Source organism: Zingiber officinale, chromosome 6A (genome assembly GCF_018446385.1).
Source record: "Zingiber officinale cultivar Zhangliang chromosome 6A, Zo_v1.1, whole genome shotgun sequence".
Classification (NCBI taxonomy): Eukaryota; Viridiplantae; Streptophyta; class Magnoliopsida; order Zingiberales; family Zingiberaceae; genus Zingiber; species Zingiber officinale.
In genome coordinates this window covers 129087475-129107587 of record NC_055997.1, presented here as the reverse complement: position 1 = coordinate 129107587, position 20113 = coordinate 129087475, and the positions used below count along the sequence as shown (strand labels likewise).

The following is a 20113-nucleotide window of genomic DNA, read 5'->3' as shown; positions in this document are numbered from 1 at the left end:
TTGTTTATCAAAATAGCTATGGACAAAAGGAGGACTAGCTGCTCAGCAGCATCACGCCTCACATGCAGTGCTGCAGACAAGTGCGTTAGAGGCAGACGCAGAGCAGATGGGTTTCTGTCTCTGTTTGTGTTCCTTCTCTGCTACGACACGCCTGGAATACTCTCTTGTCCCACTGTTACTTGTTCTTTTCTTTGCTCGTTAGCTTCCTACGTCGTGGTGGATAGCCCGCTGCAATTTTTGGAAGATAGTCCCTCAGCTACTGCTGCTGCTGCTTTCCATTACGGCCGGCCATGTTGCTGATCGTTGTTTTTATAATGACAATTAGTCCGAGAAATTATGCCAAGGTACTAGAGAGTTTGATAAGAAACATTGTCTTAATTCTTATGGGTACCGTTTATTGATCGTACACGCTAACGAAGCAATAACAAAAGAAATCAGAAAAGTTTGAGAGGCTTCGGGTGGAGTAAATTACACGGTCAAGGATCCGAAGGCCCAAGCCATTGTCTTCCGTTCACGAAACTATTGGCAAGGAATGGACGTGCCGTCTCGTAATCAAGCTCTCGAGCCCATGAAACTCCACGCACCGACGCTGCCCCCGGTCCCCAACATCGATACACTCCAAAGAACGCGGTCCTAAACCAAGCATTATTTCAGTAAAAACTATCAAGAATCGAGTATTAATTAACGAATTAATGTCTACTTGTTGTTGCCGTCGTCATCCCAATCGTCCCAACCTCCATGCGCGACCACATCGTCGAAGTACGTGTAGGCAAAGACGACCCTTGAGTAGCGTCCCATGGCTCGCCCCACGTACACCTTCCCTGTGCCAGTCACTTTGCAGCCCACGAACGCGAATCCTGTTCTCTCGTAGGGACTGTTCCTCTCTTGAGCCGCAACCGACCCCAATCGCTCCGCAATCGAGTGCAGTTCGCAATCCTTTCGATAGACAGATGGAACTCAGTCAGCTCTCTCCTGTGTTTAAGTTTTAACATATTCGTTAACCGTACCTTGTACATGGATCGTCCGTTTCCGAAAATGAAGTCGATGGAGCCGGCGATGTAGCAGTCCTTGAAGTAGTGCCGGCCGGCGTGGTCGTAGAGCGTGTCCTGCGCCCCGTGGAAGCCGCATCCGGAGAAGTAGGCCTTGTCGCCCGAGATCCGTATCGCTGCCGCTTGCCATCCTTCCATCCCTGGCATCGGCGCCGGCGCTGTGTTCTGCTATCAATTTAGTTCGCCGCACAAATTTCCGTTGCCAAGTCTCCGAAAACCTCTCCCCCGCGCCTTGCAATAATATTGAGTGAAGCACTCACCTTGAAGCTGATATTCCTAGCAGAGAAATCATCCGCAAGAACAGTTACAGAGGCCGTGTTGTAAGTTCGAAGCTGTTGCCCATCTGGCCCTCGGTCGCTCGCCCGGTCGTGCCACTCCACGGACGTCACCTCTCGGCCGGCCCCTTGCAAGGTCACGTACGGCTTCGTCGCCGGCACCACCACCTTCTCTCTGCAACACCTTACACATGACATTCATTCAATTGACTAATTAAGGTTAAGATTAGTATTAACTCACACGTAATTCCCGGCATGAATGCAAATAGAAACGTGCTCCGTGTTGTTCACCGGCACGAAGTCGACGGCCGCTTGGATGGTGGTAAAGTCGCCGGAGCCATCGGCATCGACAACAATAGTTCGGTGAGCGGACGAAGTTGTTAAAAGAAGAATAGAAAGAAGAGAAAATAGGAGAATAATAATTAATCTTATTGTTTTGTTGATACTTGTCCTCAAGATAATACAATATATAGGGTTTAAACAAGTACTCGGTCAATTAACCAATTAATAAATAACAGAATAATTCTAAAAATTATTCTGAGAATTATTCTAATAATTATAACAGAATTATTAGAATAATCCTAAAACTAATTTGATTTGATTTGATGATTTGATCTGGTCAATTCTAATAATTCTCTTTTATCTCTTTTACCCCCCGACAAACTTAACGGGAGATCTTTGACGTTGAGTTTGCTTGCTAACTTGTTAAAACGTTTATCTGGATAATGGCTTAGTAAAGATATCAGCAACTTAATCCTCAGCAGAGATATAAGAGACGGATAATTGTTGAGTTGCCACACGTTCACGAACAAAATGAAAATCAATCTCCACATGTTTTGTACGAGCATGAAAGATTGGATTTGCTGTGAGATATGTTGCTCCAATATTGTCGCAACAAATTTTTAGTGCAATATTTGATGCAAGATGAAGTTCAGAGAGAAGTGATTGAAGCCAAATAATTTCAGACGTTGTATTTGCTATAGCTTTATATTCTGCCTCAGTACTTGAACGAGATACCGTAGGTTGCTTCTTCGAATTCCATGAGATAAGATTTCGTCCAAGAAATATTGCATATCCACTAGTAGAGCGTCTATCTTCAGGAGAACTTGCCCAATCCGCATCACTATAGGCATGTAAATCTCGAGACGATTGACGATATAAAAGAAGACCATGTAGAATAGTACCTTTGAGATAGCGAAGTATTCTTTTTACATTATCCCAATTTTGTTCAGTTGGAGCATGCATGAATTGACAAGCACGATTTACTGCAAAAGTAATATCAGGGCGTGTGATAGTGACATATTGTAAGGCTCCAACAATGCTTCGATAAATTTGTGGATCAGACAGAGTAGGAGAGGATGAAGATGGAGAGTTGTTTATAGCAATTGGTGTAGAGACCGGACGTGCTCCATCCATTTTGGCTCTTTGAAGAAGTCCAGTAATGTATTTGCTCTGAGAGAGAAGATAGCCATCCTCATGTGGAATAAGCTCAATACCAAGAAAAAAATGAGCAATGCCCAAATCTCGAGTAGGAAATTCTTGATTGAGAATACTTAATAAAGTTATGATGCCCTTGTGATCATTACCAGTTATCAGGATGTCATCCACATAAATAAGAAAAAATATCATAGACCCATCATTATATTTGTGAAATAGAGATGAGTCAGTCTTTGATCCAGAAAATCCTTGAGATTGTAACCAATTGGATAGTCGATGAAACCATGCACGAGGAGCTTGTCGAAGACCATATAAGGATTTCTTAAGTTGGCAAACATGAGATGGAAATTGTGGATGAATGAACCCAGGTGGTTGCTCCATAAATACAGTTTCCTCAAGATGACCATGGAGAAATGCATTTGAGATGTCCAATTGGCGTACAGGCCAATTGGAACTAACAGCTATCGATAATAATAGTCTGACAGATGTAATCTTGATGACTGGACTAAAAGTGTCATTGAAGTCAATACCTGGTTGCTGACTAAAACCTTTGGCTACAAGTCGAGCTTTGTATCGTTCAAGAGAGCCATCAGCTCGATACTTAAGACGGAATACCCATTTAGAGCCCACAACATTCATTGAGGAAGTGCGTGGAACTAGACTCCATGTTCCATTGCGAAGAAGTGCATCAAATTCTGTAGCCATTGCACTACGCCAATTTGGATCCTTGTTTGCATGCGTAAAACAAGTTGGTTCAATAGATTTTGAAGAAACCACTAGAGCCCGTGGAAGAGGATATCGAGTCGCATTTGGTGGGCAACGTTCATAAATGTCACTAATGGGAAGCATGCGACGAGGAGCATTATCATCTGAATCACATGTTGATGGTGATGAGGAAGTAGGCTGACAAGGTGATGTAGATGACGGACTTGCATTATCCGAGGATTCAGAACTAGATAGCATATTATCTTCGATCGGCGAGGCTTCCAAGATTGGAGCAGCATCCTGAGGTGATTCTGATGGTATAGGGGAGTTATTAGAGAGCGGAGCAGGACCTAGGATGCCATCATTTCTGACAATATTAGGTGGTATTAAGAAGGTGCCACCTGTATCTGGAGGAGAGATCGAAGTAGATACTGAAAAAGGGAATAGAGTCTCATCAAAAGTAACATGTCGTGAAATATAAATTCGACCTGTTGGTATATGTAAGCAACGATAACCATGATGCAAATTGTTGTAACCAAGGAAAACACATTGTAGTGAACGAGAGTCAAGTTTGTGTTTAGAGTAGGGGCGTAACCATGGATAACATGCGCAACCAAAAATTCGGAGGAAAGTGTAATTAGGAGTTTGATTATAAAGTGTTTCAAAAGGACATTTATGCTTGAGCAATGGAGTAGGGAGTCGATTTATGAGATATACAGCAGTGGTAACAGCTTCATCCCAAAATTTACGTGGAACTGATGCATGATGAAGAAGAGCTAAGGCAGTTTCGACTATGTGTCTATGTTTTCTCTCAGCAGAGCCATTTTGTTCTGGAGTGTGAGGACAAGAGACTCGATGAACAATTCCACAAGAGACAAGATGACGATGGAGAGCTTGATATTCACCTCCCCAATCAGAATGAAAAGAAAGTATTTTACGATTAAAATATCGTTCAACTTGATTTTGAAATTTACAGAATATATCCAATAAATCAGATTTTCTTTTCATAGGATAGAGCCAAGTATATTTACTAAAATGATCAATAAAGGTAACATAATATTGAAAACCTTGGTTAGATAAAATAGGTGCAGGGCCCCAAACATCAGAATGAATTAATTCAAGTGGAAAATTAGAAACATAATCGGATGAATAAAAAGGTAGCTTATGACTTTTAGATTCCATGCAGGCCCTACATGAATGAGATGGAGAGGAGGTAATGGAAGTAGGTAAACCATACCTATTGATGATTGACTGGACAATATGAAGAGAAGGATGACCAAGTCGAGCATGCCAAGCTGGTTTATTTGTGCGTTCACCAACAAAAGCTTTGATTGAAGAACTTTGAAGATAGTAGAGGCCATTTTTTATTCTTCCATGAAACACAATAGCATTTGTTCCTTTATCTTTTATAAGATAATGATTATGATGAAACTCAAAAATGACATTGTTATCAAGACAAAATTGACGGGTAGAAAGTAAATTTTTAGTGATAGATGGAACATGAAAGATATTGCGCATGTGAAAAGTTCGATTAGATAAATGAATATATGTGTTTCCAAGATTAGCAATTTGCAAACCTGAGCCATCGCCTACTTGAACCGTATCTGAGCCATAATATGATATTACGTCTGTAAGGATATTATAATCCGATGTGACATGATGAGTAGCTCCAGTGTCAATATACCAATCAGTAGATGAAAACTACGGAGTTTTACTGCAAGTAGGCACAGATGAGAGAGCTTTAGGATATGCTTGTGAAATAGACGGTTGTCTTGAGATTGTAGAACCACCAATGAAATTTGAGGCAAATCTTTGAGGGCATAGATTTCCAGGATGACCAATGATGTGACAAATTTGACATTTTACCCGAGAGTAATCAAATCTTTTAGGGCATAGATATCCAATATGGCCAATGATGCTACAAATTTGACATCGGACTGAATTTTGTTTTTGGCCTCCTTGATAGTGTTGAGTATTTGACATCTAAAGTAAAATAACTTATCTTGTAGAGAGACTGGATCGCCGGAAAGAAAGTCCTCTTGGAGGAAATAGAAGCCTTGGCTGGAGCAACCACTTGTTGTCGACGTCGAGGTTTGGTCGGCGTTCGGTGGACAGCGGCGGTAGCACAAAAGGAGAAGCCCTTTTTTGTCGTCTTGTTTTGGGGTTTCAAAAAAAAAAAAAAAAAGAAAGAAACTCCTCTTTTGTCTTGGACGGCGGCAGAAAAAAGAAAGGGAAGAGGATTTGTGAGGGAGAATTAAGAGGAAGCGAAGGAACGAAGGATCATGGCTCTGATACCATGTTAAAAGAAGAATAGAAAGAAGAGAAAATAGGAGAGTAATAATTAATCTTATTGTTTTGTTGATACTTGTCCTCAAGATAATACAATATATAGGGTTTAAACAAGTACTCGGTCAATTAACCAATTAATAAATAACAGAATAATTCTAAAAATTATTCTGAGAATTATTCTAATAATTATAACAGAATTATTAGAATAATCCTAAAACTAATTTGATTTGATTTGATGATTTGATCTGGTCAATTCTAATAATTCTCTTTTATCTCTTTTAGACGAAGTGTGCTCGCAGGGGTTGGAGTTTACAGAGACAAGTAAGAAAATGAAGATGAGGAAAATGTGCAGAGATCCCATGAAGGAGAAGGTAGCAACCGATAGTTCTTAATTATTTGCAATCCGAACGCGATGGCGATTCCAAGCCACTTAAAAAGGGAATAAGAAGGACTAGATCTGGAGAGGAGTTAATTGGAGCAGCAACGGCAATGAAGGAAAAATATAATACCGACAGCACGCACGTAGCTAGACAACTACGTTCAATTTGCTTACAGATAAATTGTCGTCGCGGCATCACGTGATCGACTTCATCTTGAAGCGCTCTTTGATGCTGAGGAGCGAGGACAGAAGAGGAGAAAGAATACAAAGAGATAAAGTTGACGATCTTTATCAGTTAAGTACTGTTAATTAGTTTGTATATCCTTGTGGGGAATAGCCTCTGCAACGGTCGTTTGCAAGGTGAATTGAAAGGGAATGAGGCAGGGGAGAAGATAGAGATAGTAATAGGACGGATTTAAATTTGGCTCTCTGTTAAATTCGTTCCATTTAAGGTGGATTTAAACTGGGTCAAATTGAATATAGGATTGATCTAAATCTGTTGATCGGGTTTAAAATCAGGTTCAGGACAGGTTATTGGGTTTTAATGAATCCACCCTAAACCTGCTATAATAATAATAATAATAATAATAATAATAATAATAATAATAATAATATAATATAATATAATATAATATAATATAATAATAACTTATTATTAAATTATATATATTTTTTAAAGCTTAGTGGGTTGGTGGATCCAACTCACTATGGACCTGTCGGATTTTGAGCTAGGTCCGGACGAAACGAGATGGGTTGAAAAGCTATACAAGATGGGGCTGGATTTGAGTTTATTTTTTTCTGACGAGATCGATTTGGGATTGACTAAATCCAATCCGAATCTATCCCGTTACTATCCTTAGGTGAGGATGGCATTTATAAAAGAAATTACTTGCTAAAAGATTTTTCAAAATATGGAGAGAAGAGAAAAAAAATCAAATTCTCCCGATTATAGAAGAAATTAAGGGGACTTAGACATATTTAGAATATTCTCTCATAGAATCCTTTCTATTATAAGTGGGTATTATAATGTCCATTCACAAGAGAGAAGAACGTTTAAAGTTATCAACGTGCTCATCCTGTTGGTGTAGTTAGCACTAACGGTCTAACCTAAATTTTGATGAATAACAAAGTAGGTTAAATTAGTTTCATTATGATCTAACACTTTAACTAAGTGTGCAGGAAAAGCCTAGACTGGTCGACGGGCTGACCGGATGTCTGGCACGAAGTCCAGCTAGGTCAATGGTTCGACCTGATAGCTGGCACGAAGTCCAGACTGGTTGACGGGCTGACCGGATGTCTGGCACGAAGTCCATCTAGGTCGACGGGCTGACCTGATAGCTGACACAAAGTCCAGACGGGTCGACAGGTTGACCGGACGTTTGGCAGGTAAGTTAAGGTAAGTCACTGGAGGGGAGTGACTTGGTGAGGACGCGTTCCCGGTTAGGAAACTTAGGTGGCGATCTAACTTAGAATTATTTCGGAACTCTAAGTTGAGATCTTGACTAGATTCCGGTCTCGGTGAGATGAAATCTAATTACTATTCTTCTTCTATTGTGTTAACTTTTGTTTTGCATGGTAGTTTAAAATATTATTTTTGCCTCGGACTAACTCTTTCTTGCAGGAGAAGGACATTCTGGAGAAAGGTGGTCCGGGCGCCCGGAAGGGATCCAAGAGCCCGGAGGTGGTTCGGGCGCCCAAAAGGGATTCGGGCGCCTGGAGGCAAAAATTCTATCTTGTCGTCACGGGAAGCGTGTTGATTGGCCGGACCTACGTCATGGTCCGAGTGACCGGAAGGGATTCGGGCACCCGGAGCATCCTATATAAGAAGGTCTCGCCTCGAAGCAAAATACAAATCACAGCGTCTTCCAACGCTTGTTATACAGTGCTGCGCTCCTACGACGCTGCGAAGCTTCTCTGACAATGTGCTGCTTTCTTTTTCCTTAATTGTTGTCGGTATTTCATTTATTTAGCATTCCTGTAGTCTAATTTTGTAATCATCTTTTCGAACTACTAGTGGATTGCCCAACGAAAGCACTCGACGAGTGCGGACCTTGGAGTAGGAGTCGACCAAGGCTCCGAACCAAGTAAATTGGTTCTTGTTAGCATTGCTTTTATTCTTTTTCCGCTGCGTACTTTCTACGAACGTTTTCGATCGATATTCACCCGCCCTATATCGAGTTTCACGATCCAACACATCCCACTCCCATTTTTTTTTAATTTTTTTCCTTTTTAAAATGGTATAATTTTAAAATCCGTAATAATCTAATTTTAAAATTATTTTTTTAAGTAAAATTATTTTTAAAATTTTAAGATGATTGAGTGCACTGTGAGACTCACAAATAATGAGTGTTAATGTTAAAAAAATATGGGTAAAAGAAATATATGTTAGTGTGTGCACTTATGTGCCAAGACACTTATTATGTATTTTATGAATAATTATTTTATAAAGACAAGTATTTATCATTAATTATATAATTTTCCGTATGTATATGATTAATGATGAAGTCTCATAGATTAATGAGTATATTAATATGAAAATAGTCTTTCATCGGATAGATATCTAGAGGGGATATGAATATCTAGATCAACGCTAAGTGTGACTAGGTAGAGATAGACCAAGGGATAGATATCCAAGTTGTACTGGGGGTGTCTTGAGTTTAAAGGTACACTGGACACGACCCGCTTAAGAGGAAACTACATATTAAGCATCATTGGTCATTCCTCTAATGAACGAATGTAACTAACCTTTTGACTTGAGATCTTCATTTATTCTATGCGTGTAGTTATGTGCTTTAACGCCGTTAAAAGCAGTCTTTAATCAGATTGTGATTAATACGGTAGTTGGGTATATGGCAAAGAGTAGAGAGAATAGTGTTGAGTCAATAGAGGATTCATCGCTCTCTTGGATTAGGAGTTGACATCCTGGTCACTTGATAGAGATATTAGTGACTCGAAATCCATGGTCATGAGAGAAATGATTTATCATTCAAGAGGAGTGTATTAATCTTAGAAATCAAGTAAAACAATTAATTTAGTAATGATGCATAATGTACCGAATTAATTGGGATGTATGCTTAGATGAAGAGATTGAATTACACAGTAATCGGTTCATAGTGATTTATAATTTATGACTGATATTAATTTTATTGCATTGGGTGGCTAAAAACTATTATTAGACGGTTACCTTAGTCTATGTATGGATTTACATTATCTTCGTGTATAAAACCTAGAGGGGTGCACACATAGCACGTAAACATGAATAATAGTATCAGAAGCTAGTCGAGATCAAGATCAAATATGGATTTATTTGATATAAAGAAGAGAGAATTCAAATAGCCATAATCATGATGATTAATGGAGAATTCGAAGAGTCATCATAATGATAATTAATGGAGAAGTTGAAGAGTCATCATAAATGAAGAATTTATGGAGGTTATAACTCTTCATCTTCCTAATTAATGAAGATCATAAATGATGAATTAATTGAGACCTTAACTCTTCATATTCCTTGGAGGCTATAAGTAGTCATCCTCGGAAAGATTCAAAAAGAAGAATTCCGTCTCTCTCGATTTTTCCCCCGTCAACTTCTTCTTCATTTTCTTCCACTGGAAGAGATCGGTAGTGCTTCCAAGACGTTGTCGATCCAAGAGGCTAGCACCTAATGGATCATATCAAGTTCATGATCTAGTGCGCGTGGATACCGTTAGAGGAGTCACACGTGGAGTCCTTATCTATCTGCGATATCATTCATGCCTATCGAGAACTCAAGGTATATTTTTATGTTATTTTATATAAAATTATATGTACCACGAAAAGATCCATGATTCAGTATATGTCTTCCGCTGCGCTCCGAACCCAACAGTGGTATCAAAGCCAATTTGTGGTTGTATCATATAGTACAAAGCTGATTCTTCAAATTTATTTGACGAATAAATGTTTCGAGAGATTTTAAAGAAATCTTAATTTCTTTATTTCAAGTTATATATCTTAACATTTCATGATAGAAATGAATTTTGTCTAAAAACCTATAAAGTAATACATGTTGTAATTTAGATATAAATTTCTTATAGCATAAGTATATTAAGATGTTAAAATCTCTGAGGTCTTATTTATCTTAAAAAACTATAAGGATTAATGGAGATAAATCTCGTAATGAGATTATGCAAATGCACAAGAAGTTAATCATGGTGAGATATTTTAGTAATTATAAAAACCCTTAAATATATTAAAGTCAAGATTTGTCGAATGCCCTCCGCTAATAACTATGATGATAGTTAGAGTTTTTATATAAGTCAATACAACTCAGCTGTGGACTTGTGTCAAAATATCTATGATTTATCATAATTATTAGTGGGTCAACTTAACTTAAATTTGTTGATTTGTTTAGCTCAGCTAAGATTAATTGATTTGAGGGGCAAGTGTTGAGAATATAAGGCTCAACAAGAATATACTGAAAATCACATAGATTTGTGATTGACAAGTTAAGGTCTACTTGATGAATGTAGCATATAGGTACAGCTCAGCTGTGCGCATTCTATATGATTCAGGGTTTCAGTCCTATTAGGAATTGTTACCAACCAATTTTTAATTTAACAGTGGGGGTTGTTGGACTTAAATAAAATAATAGGAGTTATAAACGATCTTTATTAAATATATTTCATAAATACTAAAACTCTACTTTAAATTTTAGATGGCAAACACAAGTACCTTATCACCGCGAAGCATTCTCGAGAAAGAGAATATCCTCCTCGGTTCCAACTACTTGGATTGGTATAGGAAACTGAAAAGCGTCTTAAGACACGAGAGAAAAATTTTCATTCTCAAAGATGAACCACTGAAAGAGCCTACACTCAATGCTTCAGATGAAGATCAGTCATATTATTCTCAGTATATGGAAGATGCACTGGATGTGCCATGCATCATGATGTCTTCTATGTCTCCCGAGTTGTAGCGACAACATGAGAACACGAGTACTAGGGAGATTGATCAACACTTGCGTGGGCTCTTCCAAGAGAGTGCGAGAGTAGAGAGGTATGAAACCTCTCGAGCACTATTTCGTACCATACTGGAGGAAGGAAACCAAGTTGGATCTCATGTACTCGAGATGATCGGGTACATAGAGAGGCTCGAGAGCTTAAGTTCCAAGTTGGACTAGGACTTGACAATTGGCCTAGTCTTGTCGTTAGTACCTCCATCATTTTCCCAGTTCATGTTGAACTTCAACATGAACAACATGGATAAGAGTTTAACTAATTTGATGATAATGCTGAAAACTGCTGAGAAGGATATGAAGATAAATCTTTCACTGCATGCAATGATGGTTAGAAAGACCAACAAGTGCCCTAGCACTGGAAAGTTTAATCCCAAGGCTAATGTAATGAAGAATCCTAAATATCAAGCTCAGAAGAAGCTTAAGAAAGAGATGCAGGTACTCCAATCTGATGAGAAGGAGGTCATGTGTTTCCATTGTGGCAAGAAAGGACTTAACTAAAAATGTAGCAGAACAATGTAAGCATGCAAAGGACTTAACTAAAAATTGAACATGAAAAGAGTTTATCAATCAAATAAGAAATATAGACATGCATAACAATTATAAAAACATGTTTTTTATTTCTAATTTCCTCTTTCCATAAAGTATTTGGAGGTGAGAAAACCTTACCAAAAAAATAATTTAAAAAGTTAAACACCATAAAATAAGAATGACAACACAAAAAGTGAAATATTACTTTAATTATTGCTAATTAGAAATGAAGCGAGTTGAAGCGTGTCACAATACAAAAAGTGAGAGAGACTAAAGCACAAGCACAAGAGATTTAGAGAATGAGTGTTTGACTGATTTCAAAGCTCTGTCTCGATGCTCTTTATATAGCCCTTGTTTAGTCACCTGGAGCCTCCTTGATCACTTGGATACGTGCTGGTGTGGTTATAACTTCTATCCAGTAGATATTGTTAATTGGAAGCCCTCGGTCGATTGGAAAGGGGTCAAATCTGATTTTAACTCGACTTGATCAGATTACTGATAACCTCATCTCTCGATCGCTTGGAAGCTTCTTCTGTCACCTATATGCTATGATTGCCTCGACCTAGATATGGTCACCTAGACCCTCTAACTTCACTTGTAGAGAGTTATCACCAACTAGTTATCCTAGACTTCCTCTGATCACCTTGAACAATCGAACATTGCTTCCCTACAATTATTACACATAATGAGTAGGATGCAACATTTAAAGTTACTCGTACTTACTTTAGATCTAGATGTCCATCTCCCAGTCGACTCATCTAGATTGAGTTTCTAAGCAACAACTCCCAACTGATTCCACTTGGAATTGTTCACCAAACTTTAGCACCCAGCTTACTCCACTTGGTCTTGCCTGCCAAGCTTCAGTTCCCAGCTTATTCTACTTGGACTTATTAGCCCAGATTTAGCTCCCAGTTTACTTCACTTGGGGTTGTCTGCCAAGCATTCAACTCTTAGCTGACTCTACTTAAACTTGATTCACCTAGCTCCCAATTAGGACTTTTTTGAATTGCTTCTTAGCCAAGACTTAGCTCACCAATTTGTTAGATCATAACAAACTTAACTTTAACCATAGTCATACATCAAAACTTTGGATTAAATGTTGTGCTCCCAGTATCAACAAGAAGATTATGTGGGGTCACGCTATGTCAACCATACTACTCCACGTGCTATGATAACCTACATACTCCCCTACGTGCTATGATAGTCCACATCCTTTCCCACATGCTATGTCAGCCCATGTACCATCTCACATGATATTGGAATAGTTAGGTTAGAAGGCTTGGCCCGTTAAGTGGAGGAGTGTCTGATTAACGAGACCGAGAGTAGATAAGCATAGCATCAAATCGATGCGAGTGGGAATGAGTAGGGCGTTGGATTGACTAGGCCAAGAGAAAATGAGTAGGGCATCGGATCGGCGGGGTCGAGAGGGAATGAGCAGAGCTTCAGATCAGTGAGACAGAGAGGAAATGGGCAGGGTGTCGGATCGACAGGGCTTCTCGTCTCAGCTAGCCTAAGCCGAACGTTGAAGCTTCTCATCTCGGGCGGGCTGAGTCGAATGGTGAAACTTCTTGTGTTAGGATCATCATTTGTGTAGATGTGATCTAATTGACCTATCTCAGCATGATTATTGACCTTCCTAGTACACATGGAAGCTTCTAAAACTCCCCACATCAAATACCATTAGTAAGAAGCTCATATAATTTACAAAATCATCAATCATTTCAAAATTAAAAAAAAAAATAGGGGAGATGCGAGAGCACTGACACCGTATGGACACAGGTGAGGCCATGAGGCGCACGTCGGAGGAGGCAATGATGACAAGGTCGGCGTTGACACCGAGCCTGGCCAACAATTGCATCATTGTAGTGTACGCATGCCGCTATTTGCCACCGCCACTCTTCTCCTACTCCTACTCCTTCTCCTCCCCTATGATTGTCAGCAGAGCCACCAGACAAGCATAGCACCACGGGCCACTAGAGGAGATCCTCTGGACCGCTTTTTGCGGTCCAGAGGATCCTCCCTTTGCATGCATTGGTGGGGATGGATGGTCCCCACTTGTAAAATAGATGGGGGTCATCTATCCCCACCAATATATGTAAAGGGAATATCCTCTGAACCAAAAAATGGTCCAGAGTATCCCGCCTCACAGGCCACCGCCCACCACAACCACTCATTCCTCGCACCCATCATCAACAACTATGAAAGCTGAGCATCATGGGGTACTGTGCAATTATAAAGACATAGTGGATTTCGAGGGTCTTTCAAGTCAATCTTCAACTGGAGCACGTTTATGCTCTATTTAATGGAAAATTATAAAATGCAGTATGAAGTATGATTATCTATGGGCTCGGAGATCTATTGATGAAGCGGCTGTATTACGAGTGATGGATGACTACTAGAGTGTGTTTAGTTTAAGTTATCATGTATAACCTTGGTTATATGATTATCAGATAATCACATAACCAAGATTATGGAGAATAAAATATAGCTAAATTTTGTTTAGTTCAACCTAGGTAATATAATAAAAATTTATTTATTTGAAGGTTTTAATAAATAACATAATTTAATATTTTATTGTATTATCCTCAGTTACAAAACTAATCATTAATAATAATAATTGATCCTGTCCGAACCAAGAGTCAGCGAACGCTGGGCACGTGGCGCTCTCTGCTGGATCTTCGAGTGCTCCGGCGAACCTGCAACAAACCGGGCCGGGAGGGGTTCCCGGCGACGGTCCTCCGACGCTCAAGTCAGGTAGGCTATGGAGAAAGTGGCTGCCAAATCTATATCATGCGTACCTTTGGCGAAGTAATAGCCTCTTTATATAGGACGGAGAAAGAATTGATGCACGCCCATCGAGATGCGTACGTGTCAGCAACCCATACCACGGTATGCACTTGTCAGAGAGCTTACCTGATCCCATACTGCTACAGTGAGAGAATGTTCTTTGATGGGACGGCAGGACCCCCGTTGTCAGGCTAGTCGTATGGCATAGCCATATGACTTGACGGCTGTCAGAAAATGTTCCCATCTTTTACCCACCACCTGTCTGGGGAGCCCGGCCCACCGGGAGGGCGGTGAAAGTCCGGACGCGGTGAAAGTCGTCCGGACGGCCCTGATTCTTTGCGCCGTCCGGGGGGTGCTTCCTTCCGCTCGGTCATTGTGCACTGCTTCATTTGAGCGTCGGAACCCTGGTCCCTACCAGGGTGTCTTTTTACTATCAGATTTCCCTTTTTTCCGAGTCCGGTCGGCTCGCCCCTTTCGGGTGAGCCACTGGACCCTTTGACCTCCCCTCAGCGTTGACTCCTTGTGGGGTTCCGGCTTTTTACCGCCGGATCACTTGCCTTCCTCTCGAGTCTAGTCGAAGGAGGCAAAGTCCGACTGACTGGACTGCCGATCTGCCGAACAATGATTATTGCATTAGGCCGCTCGGCGCGACATACGGCTGCTCATCCATGCGGCGATATCTGTCCGTTCGGCGATACTTTGTCCATGCCTTGTATTTTCTTGGAATCGACGTCCGTTGTTCTCCCACACCTCCCATCACGTGCTCTGCGCACGGTAAGGGGAGTTCATTAAATGCGGCTAGTAACCGGCTGACACGTGGCGATCGTGCATTTGTCAGAGTATGGCGGTTGCGTCACTTCCGATGGGACAGCCGCCGTTTGAAACGGACGATCAGATGACAACCTCGATATCGACGACCTGGATCGGACGGTGGAGATCGCTTCCGGGCGGCGATATAAAGCCCTTGACTCCGTTTCCGCCGCCTTTCATCTTCTTCATTTCCAGATTCTTGTCGCTCCTCCTTTCGCCGGCGACCTTGTGCTCAGACTTCCCGACGATCACACGGCAATTTCCGATCATCTCCCTCGCTTGTAAGATCCTTTTTCTCGCTCGAGACGCGTTCTTCTTTCTGTTAATCATCCTCGTCAGTCGGTTTTCTTCCTTTGCTTGAACCATCCTCTTCTATCCCGCATTCTGGCCTTTCGATCATGACCAGTACCTCGCAGTCAACCGGCGGTGCTCCGGGTCTTTGGTACTCGAACATGGAAAGTCGGTTCGATGAGGAAGACGCCATGCGCCTTATTCGAGCATATGACCTACCGACCGACCACGAAATAGTGTTAGCCACGCCTTCCGATCGGCCTAACAATCCTCCGTCCGGCACTGTTGTCTTCTTCCGTGATCAATTCCTGGCCGGCCTACGTTTTCCTCCTCACAAGTTTTTCTTAGAAGTTTGCAACTATTTCCGCATTCCGCTCGGCCAAGTAGTTCCCAATTCTATTAGATTGCTGAGCGGAGTGATAGTTTTGTTCAAACTGAACGACATTCCCTTAAACCCGAAAATCTTCCACTACTTCTACTATCCCAAGCAAGCCGAGTGGGGTACCTTTGTTTTCCAATCTAGGATAGGCTTCGTCCTTTTCGATAATATGCCGAGCTCCAACAAACACTGGAAGGAGCATTTTTTCTATATTCGTTTTCCCGAGCGGCCTACTTTCCGCACTAAGTGGCAGACAGCTATGCCTGCGCAACCGGAACTCGGCAAGTTTAGAGGTGACGCAGACTATCTCCATGCAGCCGAACGGCTAGTCGGTCAGCGCTATCACATTGACAAGATGCTTCTCCCAGGAGTAATGCATATATTCGGCTTGTCTTCTGCACCAGCCGATCTGCCTTGTAGCATGAGTAAGCTTCCCTATCTCCTCCTTTATTTTGTTCTAACTGATTTATTCTCTGCTTCTGCAGCTGAGGTCATGTGGAGAGCCAGAGCTACCGAGAAGCTCAAACTGAAAGCCACTCAGATTGAGGCGGTGACGAGCAAGGAGGCCGCCGAACGGGGCCTGGCTCCGGCTGATCCGGCCGGCGAAGAAGGTGAGGGGACGCCAACGGTCCCAGAAGCCCCGGACGCCCCTGCCCCTCCTGATGAGGCCACGGGCAATATAGAACATGGAAGTGAAGCTGAAGTGGAGGCCCGTTCGGCCGATGATGCGCCACTACGCACTCGGAAGCGCCGACCACTTGATGAGCCACAACCGAGTGGGGTGTGGATGCGCCGATGTTGTCCGAGACGGTCTCCCTCGAGAGTACCCCTACCCCTCGGATTCTCCGAGGGCCAGCTCGGAGTTCGCCGTCCAGCCCTTCGAGGACTCGACGACGCCTCAGCGTTTAGGCGAGCTACCTCCTCTTCGCCGTGGGCCATCTCGGAGCGGGCCGAGCGCCGTAATCTACTTAAATCGTCCCGCGCCTCCCTTCGGAGGCGACATGGTCGCCGATCGGCCGGTATTTCGAGCAGATGATCACCCGACGGTCCTCTCGACAAGCTTGATAGATGCTCGGAGTCGATAGCCAAATTGACTCCCGGCAGCTCGTCGACAGAACCTTCAATCGCCACCGGTATGGCCCTTCCTTCTTTTCTCCTATTTGAAGTTTTAACCTGCTCGTGTTTGCTAGCAGAACTGGTGGAGCAGATCGCCATTAGCGATCGATTGCGAGCCGAGGAGGAACAAGAAACAAAAAATTGGGACGCCAGTACGACCGCCTCGAGAAGGCCAAAAATCACTAGAAGTCGAGCGAAACGAGTCACGATCCGCGAGCAAGGTCGTTCGCTTGAAACAATGATTAAACAACGAGACAAGGAGATCCAGACGACGACCACTCGGAAGCAACAGCCATCAATGATATGGACCATGAAGGTGGAGATCCGGGCCGGAGCAACGACATGACCCGGATGCTCACTGCCACCAAAAAGAGAGCCGCCTACCGATCTCCAAAGATTCATGGAGACTTGAAGGATCTCAAGCCGCTAGCGACGCCCATGCCGCGCTCAAGGAATATCAAGAGGGAGAGTCGGCCCGCTCGGAGGAAGTGAGGAAGGCGTTCCTCCGCTCGGAAGGCTTCGGAGAGAAGTTTACCGACAAGATATCCCTCACGTTCGAGGAGGCAATCAAGGCGGCGGTGGGCTACTTGAAGACCAAAGGTCACCTGTCTGCCGAGCTGACCATCCCCCCCGAGGACTTAGCGAGCGTGATGGATGCCATCCCCGACGCTCTTTTTGATTTTGATGTGTGAAGAGCGTTTTTGTAAGCTTTTTTGAATTCCCGCCGTTCGGCCCGGCTTATGTAATGACTTTTTTGACTTGCATATTAGATAATCTTCTGTTCCTCTCTATTTTAGCTTCTATTTTAGCTAGAAATCCTCGTCTCCAAAGGGGTTTTCGCTGGATTTTCGCAAGACCTCCAGCTCAGGCGTTTATAGACGCGGAGCTCGACGGCGGTTTTTATAGCCGGTCGGCGCGGCTCTCGATTTTTAACGACGGAGTTCGTCGGTCTTCCGGATTATTTAAAGACGGCTCGCCTCTCGATATTTATCGCCGGAGCTCGACGCGCGTTTTTATAGCCGGCGCGCTTTGATTTTTAACGACGGAGTTCGGCGCGTCCGCCGATTTTTAACGACGGAGTTTCGCCGGCCCGCCGGATTATTTAAAGACGCCTCCTCTCGATCTTTATCGCGAGCTCGACGGCGCGGTTTTTATAGCCGGCCGCGTTTTGATTTTAACGACGAGTTCGCTGTCCGCCGGATTATTTAAAGACGCCTTGCCTCGATATTTATCGTCGAGCTCGACGGTTTTATAGCCGGCGTTTTGATTTTTAACGACGAGCTCGCCGGCCCGCCGATTATTTAAAGACGCCGCCTCGATATTTATCGTCGAGCTCGACGGCACGGAGGTCGGCGCGGCTCTTGATTTTTAACGACGAGCTCGCCGGCCCCGCCGGATTATTTAAAGACGCCATTGCCTCGATATTTATCGCCGGAGCTCGACGGCGCTGTTTTTATAGCCGGCGGCGCGGCTTCGATTTTAACGACGGAGTTCGCCGGCCGCCGGATTATTTAACGACGCCTTGCCTCTCGATCTTTATCGCCGAGCTCGACGGCGTTTTTATAGTCGGTCGGCGCGGCTCTTGATTTTAACGACGGAGCTCGCTGGCCCAAGTGAGATCGCACACCGAACCGCGGCCTTCGTCGAGCGCTTTTGTATATAATCATCCGAGGTAGTCTCAAATGTACCTAGCCGAACGCCTCGCCTTCGCTCGTGCAATAATCTCCTCTATCATCCCGATCAGTAGGTTTTGCCTTCCGCCACACTAGTATGCACCTACCGAACACTCGGGTCTTGATTCGAGCTCCTGTTCGACATAAACCTCCTACCGATCGGCTCGGGCCTTCGTGACGATGATAATGCCTTATATTCGCTCTTTGACTTTTCATCTCGCATTTCAAGTATTTAGTCGAAAATGAAGTACACAGGGTGATTTACAGTGATACACCTTTCACCCCGACCGATAAGGTTGGAGGTGGTTCGGCCCACGGTCTATCTAGCCGCCACCGTCCTCGCCTTCCAAATAATACGCCCGAGCGAGCTTTCGATGACTTTGAAGGACCCGCCCATGGAGCTTCAAGCTTGCCGACATCGCCGACCGGCTCACTTTCTTCCAGACAAGATCGCCGGAACGATCCGGGAATGACGCACCGGTTGTAGTTTTGCCTCATCCACTGACGGTATGCCATCAGCCGAACGGACGCCTTTGCCTCTCCTCTTCTACCAAGTCCAGCTCCATGTTTCTTCGTTCGGCATTGCCATCACCATAGCTCGGATTGGCTGACTCAATGCCGACTTCGACCGGAATGACTTCACCGCCATATACCAAATGGAACGGTGTGACTCCTATCCCTTCTTTTGGCGTCGTTCGGATGGCCCACAACACTTCATCCGACCAACTTCCTCCCATATGGTCGAGCCAGCCCGAAAATACGAAGAATTTCCCGGTTGGCGACTGACCATTGCTCGAGGATAGGTCACGGACGTGAAATGTTGCTCAATGCCGTAGCTTTGCACCAATCCTCTAACATCTTCCCTATGAACTGCCGTCCGTTGTTGGACACTAGTCGGCGAGGGATGCCGAACCGACAAATGATGTGTTGCCGATGAATTTTTAACCATTTGTTCATGTTTGCCAACGGCTCGCCTCCACCCACTTGGAGAAATAGTTCATCGCCACTAGTAAAACTTTCTTCTGCGTTCGCCATCGGAAATGGACCCACAATATCCATTCCCCATTGATCGAACGGACATGAGATGGTTGATGCCTTCATCTCCTCCGCGGGTCGGTGGGAGAAGTTATTCTGGCACGAAAGGCATGTAGATACCGTCCGAGAGCATCTGTTTGTAAAGTTGGCCAAAAGTATCCGCCAAGAGAATCTTCTTGGCCAACAAGCGCCCGGATGACCTCCGCATGATCCTTGATGTACTTCCTGAGGATGTAAGATGAGTCCTCCGAGCTTACACATTTCAAAAGGGAGAAAGCTTTCTTGTAAAGTTGATCTCCGATTAGTGTAAACCGACCGACTCTTCTTCCGAGGAGCCGGGCTGCATATTCATCCGATGGTGTGGTGC

The 20113-nt window shown here is 43.3% G+C and overlaps 1 protein-coding gene across 1 annotated transcript; it reads right to left on the bottom strand.

Moving 5' to 3' along the window:
• Positions 1-476: 476 nt before the first annotated feature.
• LOC121995322 (probable pectinesterase 68) lies at positions 477-17137 on the bottom strand. The gene is made up of 6 exons (XM_042549091.1): positions 16750-17137; positions 1566-1686; positions 1310-1499; positions 1008-1214; positions 701-936; positions 477-633 (listed from the first exon to the last, which is right to left on the bottom strand). Exons 1-6 carry the CDS (start codon positions 17135-17137, stop codon positions 477-479), a joined length of 1299 nt encoding a protein of 432 aa, XP_042405025.1.
• Positions 17138-20113: the final 2976 nt, after the last annotated feature.